The following is a 9,825-nucleotide window of genomic DNA, read 5'->3' on the forward strand; positions in this document are numbered from 1 at the left end:
TTTTTTTTTAGTTTTTGCCCCCCTTCCTTACACCTTTTCTGTAAGAGGTAAAATGGAGAATTTTCAAAATAGCTAGAAAAAAGCTGGAGTAGGAGAGCCAGGAAATCTAGCTTCAATCCCAGCTCCCCTTCTACAGAGCTCGGTGACCTCCAGCATGTCACACTGTAGGCTTTCTAGGCCTGTTCTTCATCTGCCACATCCTGGGGTTGTTGTAAAGATCAAATAAGGTAATATCCCATTTGTAAATTTATTTGGTAAACCCAAAGCACTATGGCAATAGAAATTTCAAGTATATTTTATATGCCATTACCCTTTCTAAATAAAGTAAACATGCATTCCATTGTTAATATTCTAAATTTCTCCTTGTTATATGGAGTCATTTTCAGAGGGATAATTTAGAGGAATTATACTTGAGTCTCCAAGTACATGTCATTTTCATTAAAACTGGGAATTGATTAGTCCAGACTAGTTTATTTAAGGTTATAAATGATTTAAGTTTCTCCCCACACCACTGATTCAACCCTCCCACCCCCTACCCCACGACACACACACACACACACACAATCCCAAACCACTTTCTATGTGCAGCTTTACTCTCCATTCTTCCAAATCACTGTTGCCTGGTACAGGTGGCCCACCCTGTGTTATTTGAATAGTGAGATAGGTAAAAATGTGTTCTTGTTCCTAACATGATGAGGAAGCCTATGCTATTGCCCCGTTTTCTTCAATAGAAACTTCATTTGCTGCTACTTTGGGAGGCCGAGGCAGGTGGATCACTTGAGGCCAGGAGTTCAAGACCAGCCTGGACAACATGGTGAAACCCCCGTCTCTACTAAAAATACAAAAATTAGCCAGTCATGGTGGCACATGCCAGTAATTCCAGCTACTTGGGAGGCTGAGGCATGAGAATCACTTGAGCCTGGGAGGCGGAGGTTATAGTGAACCGAGATTGCACCATTGCACTCCAGCTTGGGCAACAGAGTGAGACTCTGTCTCAAAAAAAAAGTTGGGGGGGGGACCTTCATTTGCTGAGTTAGAACCAAAGACTCATAGGAATTCCTATGTGCCACACCAAAAATGATGATGATAATGATGGAGGAAAATAAGGAGAATATGAAGAAAATATGAAATGGAAGTCATCTGTTGTTAAATGGAGATGAAACATATACATATGTTGCCACTCCCTGCTAAAATTCCAGAATAATGATAGGAAAAGAATAGTAATAATATAGACTCACAGTGACTAAGATGAAAGAAGAGGAGACAAAGAAGAAGATAAGTGTCAACACATCTTTAGAAGATGGAAGACTGACTTAGAACCGGGAAAGCTTAAACCTAAGAGTCTGCAGAGAAGGATGCCATAGACAAAGAAGGAAGCCATTCACACCGAAGAACCCATGCAAGTTTCCAGAATTGGAGGCACCAGGTGATTTGAAAGGCAAGGTGAGGATAGAGGCTGAAATCTGGAGTATTGGTTGAAAGCCTATCAGATTAACTCTTAGATTCAAGATCCTTCCTCCTGCCTGCACAGGCAGAGGACTTCCATGTTTCAACACAAGCAGGAAAAAGCTTATCCTCTGGCTCTGTACTCAGGGTAAGCACAATGTCGGGTGGCAGGTGGAGCCATACAGAAACCTAGGGCTAAGTGAAAAATCAGTGTGTGCACTGAGAACTCCAGTCTCTTCACTCATCTCACAGAATGCTAGCAACCAGGTTTATATTTGCTTCCCAAGGTAAGAGGTAGGAATTTCTCCTCTAGAGAAAAGAAAATCTCCCTAAAATATCTGAGAATAACCTTTGGGGTGCCCCATCGAGACTGTCAGATTCCTGCTCCTTGGAACCCTCCAATGCTCCATGGAACTGTTCTTTGGGAGCCCTCCAAGCCCTGTCCATAAAGTTCTAATTGGCTTTCTAGTGACTCACTGCTAAGTATTAATGGACAGCCAAATACGTCAAATATTAGAGAAAAGCTTTCAACATGAAAAACAAAGATCAAAACAAACTAACTGGGAAAAAAAAAAAAAAAGGAACAAGAAGGAAACAGAAAATGCAGGATGCAGAGGAAATTTTCAAAATATTTGATTAATATCCTCAAGGAGACAAGAACATATGTCACACTAATAAAGAACAGGACAATATTAAAAAGAGAAGCCAACAGGAAATAAAAAATTAACAGTATATAAGCATATTCTCACTCATGTGAAAGCGAAAAAAGTTGATGTCATAGAAGTAAGAAGTAGAACAGAGGATACTTGAGGCTGGGAAGGGTGAGGGGAAGAAAGGAATACGGAGATATTTGCTAAAGGACATAAAACTATAGCTAATAGGAGGAATAAGTTCTAGTGCTCTATACCACTGTAGGATATTATATATTTCAAATAGCTAGAAAGAGGACACTGTTCCCAATACAAAGAAATAATAACTGTTTGAGGTGACAGATATGCTAATTATCCTTATCTGATCACTATACATTATATGTAGTGAAACGTCACTATGTACCTCATGAATATGTAAAATTATTGTCAATTTAAAAATAAAATTTAAAAAGAAAATGAAGTATATGAATATAATTTTTTAATCAATAAGAGAGGCCAGGCACAGTGGCTCATCCCCGTAATCCTAGCACTTTGAGGGGCTGAGGTGGGCAGATCACTTTGAGCTCAGGAGTTTGAGACCAGCCTGGGCAACATGGTGAAACCCTATCTCTAGGGGAAAAAAAAAAAAATCAATGGGAGAGATGGAAGGTAAAATTGAGAAAGTTTCCCAGAATGATGGACACACTATTGAAGAGAAGAGCAAAAATGATTTGAAATCGGAGAATCAATCCCAGAATTCTGATATTTAACTAATATAAATTCCAGAAAGAAAAGACAAAAAATAGAAGGGCAAAAATCATTAAAGAACTAACACATGAAATGCTCCCCAGAACAGAAATACGTAAATTTCCAAATTCAAAGGGCCTAATGAGTTTCTAAAGTAAATGTAAAAGTATCCAAACTAAGGCAGAGATGGTAATATTTCAGAAGACTGGGGCCAAATGTGAAAATGTAAAAGCATCCATAAAGAAGAAAAAAAATACTGTGTTTGTAAAAACGTTGGGGGAAAATCTCACATCAGAGTTCTTACTAGCAACACTGGAAATTATAAGAAAATAGACCAATGCTTTAAAAAAAATTCTGAGAAAAAAATTCCAATCTAGAATTCTATATCTAGTCAAACTATGTACCAAGTAAAGGGTAAAATACAGATATTTTTCTAATATGCAGTACCTTAAAAATTCTGTCTCCTGTGTATATTTCTCAAGAAACTTATGGAATATGTGCTTCATCAAAATGAGGGAGAAAACTAAGAAAGAAAAATACATGGGACCTAGGCAGCAAGAAATCAAACAGAAGAAAAAAGACAAAGGGGATTACCAAGGTGTGGTGACTCCAAGTATGAACCCCAGGAGAAAAGCCGCACAGCAGCCTGGAATACACCAGTCCAAAGGAAGCAAGAAATCTGAGACTCTAGGAGTGCGACTTCCAAGGGGGGAAATGAACACGAGGGATTTCCTTAAGGGGTTGTTAATGTTGCTATGTTGTTGTTATTGTTGTTACCATATTAAGAGGAAATTTTTAATTTTGTTGGAAAATTCAGGAAGAATAAGTGACGGGTGCACAAAAAAGTATGTAAAAAGCTTTAAAAGGAAGGCAATTTCTAAATCAAAACAAAACCAAAATATTGTTCAAGAAAAGAAACGTCAGTGTGGTTCAACACATGAAACTACTACTTGGTTCAGCTGTGAAGAACATTTACACTGTCATGAATGTTAAATAAAAATTTTAACAAGAATTGTGATAAAATTATTTTAGGAAGAGAAGTGTGTGTGTGTGTGTGTGTGTGTGTTGTGCGCGCATGTGTGCATGTGTGTGAAGTGATAGTTGTTGCAATATTAAATCCCTAGAGTAATATTTAATATATTTTAAAATATCCGTTTAAGCATATTGTGTAGAAATATTGGGATAAGTAGCAGAAGAAACTGCTTAGTTTCTTTATAAACCTCAAAGTCTTATTTTAAACTGTGAATGTGTTTATGATTGCAAAAAATAATTTAAAGGAGTCATCTAGTATGTCTGGGAGATCCATAAAACCTCTATTAAATACTAAAAACTGTAGCCCTAATCCAGTTAGAGATCAGACCACCAGACTCAGGGATACCGTGCAAAAAAATGTAGGCTGCCCACTACTTTCAAGAACCACAATAATATAACTGGTGTGTGGGAAAAGCCTTAGACCCAGAGTTCATCTGGAGATGACTTACTTAACCTCTCTGAGCCTCACTTGTCTCATTTCTAAACTTAAAGAGTTCGTTTGGAACTAACTAAACTCAAATGAAAGGCAAATAACAAAAGTGAGAGATCTAGCACAAACGCCAGCATCCCTTACAGAGAGTGGTCTCAACGCAGATGCAGCCAACTGTTGTCATCAAGGCCTGTTGTTGCTAAGAGGTTAGATGGTTCAAGAGAAACTGGAAATTTAGATTTTGACATGAAACCTCTGGAATTTAAAATACAGGTTTAGGCTGGGCGCGGTGGCTCAAGCCTGTAATCCCAGCACTTTGGGAGGCCGAGACGGGCGGATCACGAGGTCAGGAGATCGAGACCATCCTGGCTAACACGGTGAAACCCTGTCTCTACTAAAAAAAATACAAAAAACTAGCCGGGCGAGGTGGCGGGCGCCTGTAGTCCCAGCTACTCGGGAGGCTGAGGCAGGAGAATGGCGTAAACCCGGGAGGCGGAGCTTGCAGTGAGCTGAGATCCAGCCACTGCACTCCAACCTGGGCGACAGAGCCAGACTCCGTCTAAAAAAAATAATAAAATAAAATAAAATAAAATAAAATACTGGTTTAAAATGCACAGTGCCTACCAAACCAAACCTATCTGAAGGCCACCCCCAACTCACAGATTGCCAGTAGAGACCTCTGTATTAGATGAACATAAATGCCCTCTAGGTCTATGACTCTGTGGCAGTGCAGTGTTGTATGACTAAAAATCTTCACTGAATGAATGTGTTTCTTTACCACTAAACAGGCGGCATGTTTTTACTCAAACTTGACATACCACGTTACTTCATTTCGTGATTTTTTTTTCATTATAAATACTCACAAATCTTAAGACCTGAGATCTGCACAGTGTCTTTACTCAAAGAAGTACAGTCACAAACAGAGATATGTTCTGCCAAACGTGGTCTGACCAAAAAATCAGGGAGTAATTTTCACAGGTACACAACTGAGTAAGAACTGCTATCTATCTGTCTTTTCAGACATATTAATCCACAAAGATAGAAATCACTTTTATATGCCAAGGACAATATCAAGCTCAGTATTTGCTAATATTAGCTTTCAGTTTTTCATGAGGAAACTTTTCCCTACCACTGATAATTATCTTCTTGGTTCACAGATCTGGAAAGCATGAAGACTGGGCTTTTTTTCCTGTGTATCTTGGGAACTGCAGTTGCAATCCCGGTAAATTTCCTTTCTTCTGTTATTACATCTCTTTCTCCTAATATTTAATTTAGAAATCCTCCATTTAAAAGAAAATGTTATTATATAATGGTTTGAAATTCTCTTTTTTATTTTAATTATATTCCTTATTGCCCAAGTAATAAACAAGTAATTGGAAAACTCAAGGTACTTAAAAAAATTTTTTTTGAACTATCAGGTTCTACAAGACACAATAAATATGCAGCAGAAAGCGTGGGCTATCCGTTTATTAGCCATAGAATATGCCCAAATACCCAAGACAGGAAGAAATAAATTCTCCCAGGGAAGTTCATCACATTGTTATTATAAACCTAAGACTTTAGACCGGGCGCAGTGGCTCACGCCTGTAATCCCAGCACTTTAGAAGACCAAGGTGAGCGGATCACCTGAGGTTAGGAGTTCAAGACCAGCCTGGCCAACATGGCAAAACCCTGTCTCTACTAAAAAAAATACAAAAATTAGCCGGGTGTGGTGGTGGGCACCTGTAATCCCAGCTACTCGGGAGGCTGAGGCAAGGAGAATCAATTGAACCCAGGAGGCGGAGGTTGCAGTGAGCTAAGATCACTCCACTGCACTCCAGCCTGGGCAACAGAGCGAGACGCCGTCAAAAAAAAAAAAAAAAAAAAAAAAAATTGAGGTGCTTATCCACAGTCTCCAGCAGCATTTTCTTCAAGATCAAATAGATGCTGGCTGAGAAAAATTTTGAGAGTCTATAATGAAAACAGGAACGAATGGGTTAGGCAGGAAACGATACAGTAATCATAAAGAAGCTCCTAACTCATCCTTGGGAGGCTGTCCAAGCAAGTATGTTGAAAGTAGGCAGGACTAGAATATTCTCTTCTTCGTGGTCAGATATACTGGCCCCATTTGCACAGCAATAAAGCAGCTGAACACACATCAGATCATTTGAAACCGCATCAGTGGACTCAAAACAAACTGAAAGTTAAAAAACAAATGAAACCATGGCATGGATGACCACCGGAGACGTTCTGCAAATGATCCATGGAATCCTTCATTAAACCAAAGGATTGTGCCATTTTTTTTCTTTTTCACCAAATGGAGGAATCAGCCTCTTTTAAAAATACAAAGCAATTTCTCAATTGTCCCTTTCCTCCCATCCTCTCTAGGTCTAAAATTCTGTCCTGGCTTTTTGGATAAGTTGTTAGCTAGCTCCTGGTTGACAAATGTGTCAGCAAAAACAAACTCCATGGCATCCAGACCAAGCTGTTCTTGGAAGACAGAGTTTATGACCGCTATCAGGAATCATGCTTAAGCAGTGTGGAGCTACTCCAGCTGAAATTATACATTACACCCTGAAATTACAAAATCGGGACAAATTAATGTTCAACACTGAAAGGAGTTCCCACAAAACCATTATTTTCTCCTGAAAATGTGCCTTGTCCTTGCAGCTGTTGCTATTATGTAAATATACATAAAAAAGTGTCTTTGGGCCACGCACTGTGCCTCCTACCTGTAATCCCAGCACTTTGGGAGGTCAAGGCCAGAGGATCACTTGAGCCCAGGAGTTCAAGACCAACCTGGGTAACATAGTGAGGCCTTGTCTCTACAAAAAAAAAAAAAAATTGGCCAGGTGCCAGGGCATGTGCCTGTAGTCCCAGCTACTTGGGAGGCACAGGAGGGAGGATCCCTCGAGCCAGGGGAGTCGAGGCTGCAGTGAGCCAAGATCGCACAACAGCACTCCAGCCTGGGTGACAGAGCAAGACTCTGTCTCAAAAAACAAAAAAAGTTTGAACCAAATGTTTGAATGACACACTTGTATTTACACACATTCCAGATGTTTCCTTTCTGGGACAATTTGATATCATGTAAACCTAGCCAAACACTAGAAAGCTAAGTATCTTCTCATAGAACTGACCTATTAAAAATTTGTATCATTTTCCCTGCCTGCCTGAATTCTCCAGATGTAAATGGATTGGGGTAGTTAGGAGATTCCAAATAGATTTCCAGAGGGCACGTTACATAAATAGAAATATGCTCATAATGATAAAACGTAATTTCAATTGCAGAATATTTCTGAAAGTAAAAGAGTTGCCATTTTTTGTGTGCATTTCTTCCTGCTTGGGCAGTAGGTGGATGGAGGGACAGAGAGAGTGACCAGTTCTCCACTAATAAGCCTAAAATCTCCCCCATCCATTGCCTTCTATGATGCTCCCTGTTGGCAGCTTAACCAAAGTGACCACCATTCTTTTTCCTTTTCCCCCTTCTTTAAGGCCTCTTTATAAACTTTTTCAAATTAATTACCCATCTTAGGTGAAAAGGAGATACGAAGCAAAAGAGCAAACCAAACCTAAAGGAATCCTGTACTGTGGCTCTTCTCTGTAATCCCAGCACTTTGGGAGGCTGAGGTGGGCAGATCACTTGAGGCCAGGAGTTCAAGACCAGTCTGGCCAACATGGTGAAACCCTGTCTCTACTAAAAAAAAATTAATAAATAAAACAAAAATTAGCATGGCATGGTAGCAGGCACCTGCAATCCCAGCTACTCAGGAGGCTGAGGCATGAGAATCGCTTAAACCCAGCAGGTGGAGGTTACAGCGAGCCGAGATCACGCCACTGTACTTCAGCCTGGGCAACAGAGCAAGACTCTGTCTCAAAAAAAAAATTAAAAATTAAAAAATAAATCCTGTATTCTATGGCTTTCTTTATATTACACAGTCAGCACTATAGGACCTGCTAACGGAATAAAAAGTTAATCCAAATAGAATCCCGGTTTCATACTTACACCTGGGTATGCCATCTGAGTGTCCAGAGTATCTCTCTAATAAAGATCCACAGTGAATATCTGCCTCAGATACTGGGCAGTTTATATTACTACCACGGTGTGAGGTTAGCACTAGCAATAGTAGTTTTCAGTTGGGCAACTCCTTAAAATTTATAAAATATTTTTTATACATAACCTTATTTTGATATTTCTGCTCACTTGATATTTCTTGCCACCTTGAGAGATGGCAGGGTAGAAATTAATGACTTTGACCGGGCGTGGTGGTTCATGCCTGTAATCTCAGCACTTTGGGAGGCCAAGACAGGAAGATTGCTTGAGTTCAGAAGTTCGAGGCCAGCCTGGGCAACATAGTGAAACTCATCTCTACAAAAAATACAAAAATCACCCAGGCATGGTGGTGCCTATAGTCCCAGCTACCGGGGAGGCTGAAGTGGAAGGGTGGCTTCAGCCTGGGAGGCAGAGGTTGCAGTGAGCCGAGACTGCACCACTGAACTCCACCCTGGGCAAGAGGCTGGAGTTAATTAATTAATAAGTTAATGTGATTAATTTTATTAATATTTTTAAATTAATAAAAAATATTAACGACCTGTCAAACCACAGATAGAAAGTAAATAGCAGAGGCAAGACTTGAATGGAGGACTCTTACCTCCAAGTTCAGTTGTTCAACTGCCCCATCATGCATCACTGCCCAGCTCTTTATCTAAGTCTCCAATCTTGCTAGAAATAGGACCATCCCTCCAATAGAAATTAATAGTCCAGACATGCCCTTTTCTACTAGGCTTAGTGCCCTGTCTCACACAGCCTTTGAATTATTTCTAAATTTTTTTCTTTTTTTTTGAGATGGAGTTTCCCTCTTGTTGCCCAGGCTGGAGTGCAATGGCATGATCTCAGTTCACTGCAACCTCCGCCTCCAGGGTTCAAGCAATTCTCCTGCCTCAGCCTCCTGAGTAGCTGCGATTACAGGCACCCACCACCATGCCCAGCTAATTTTTTGTATTTTTAATAGAGACGGGATTTCACCATGTTGTCCAGGCTGGTCATGAACTCCTGCCCTTGACCTCAAGTGATTCGCCCACCTCAGCCTCCCACAGACCTGGGATTACAGGCATGAGCTACCGCAACCAGCCCTTAAATGGTTTTTTATTAAGATTTCCTGATCAATGTTAAGGCCAATGGTGTTAAGAAATCAAACAAATATTGATTAAAAGTTTATAAATTTTTCGGCTAATTATTAGTGAGTACTTAAATTAGGAAAATGTACAATACTATATCCTATGGTTAATTTTATTTGACTTCAACTTTCTGCTAAACAACACTTTCCAAAATTGTAAAGTATAAATGCTTTGCAAAAGTTTAAAAAACACAGAAAATAATTTCAAAACTCAAAGTTACCATTATTGAAATGCATTTTGCTTTATTTTCACCTAGTCTCTGCATAAATAACTTTTTTCTTTTTTTTTTTTTTTTTTTTTTTTTTGAGACGGAGTCTCTCTCTGTCGCCCAGGCTGGAGTGCAGTGGCCGGATCTCAGCTCACTGCAAGCTCTGCCTCCCGGGTTTA

General features: G+C 39.7%; 1 protein-coding gene across 3 annotated transcripts in view; it reads left to right on the forward strand.

The window, feature by feature from the left end:
• Window positions 1-9,825, forward strand: part of SPARCL1 (SPARC-like 1 (hevin)) — a 67,966-nt gene that overhangs the window by 34,158 nt on the left and 23,983 nt on the right. Inside the window, exons 2-3 of one of the 3 annotated variants that reach the window (XM_011990744.1) lie at window positions 5,442-5,506; window positions 7,796-7,890. The exons of 1 other annotated variant lie outside the window; for it this stretch is intronic. Coding sequence is in view for 1 of the 2 variants with exons in the window: in XM_011990743.1 (XP_011846133.1) it covers window positions 5,453-5,506 (54 nt within the window). In the remaining variant the exon portion in view is untranslated. The remainder of the gene's footprint in view (window positions 1-5,441; window positions 5,507-7,795; window positions 7,891-9,825) is intronic. One more of the 3 variants, XM_011990743.1, reaches the window with a different exon arrangement.

The sequence above is a fragment of the Mandrillus leucophaeus genome, unplaced genomic scaffold (genome assembly GCF_000951045.1).
Source record: "Mandrillus leucophaeus isolate KB7577 unplaced genomic scaffold, Mleu.le_1.0 Scaffold381, whole genome shotgun sequence".
NCBI classification, from domain to species: domain Eukaryota; kingdom Metazoa; phylum Chordata; class Mammalia; order Primates; family Cercopithecidae; genus Mandrillus; species Mandrillus leucophaeus.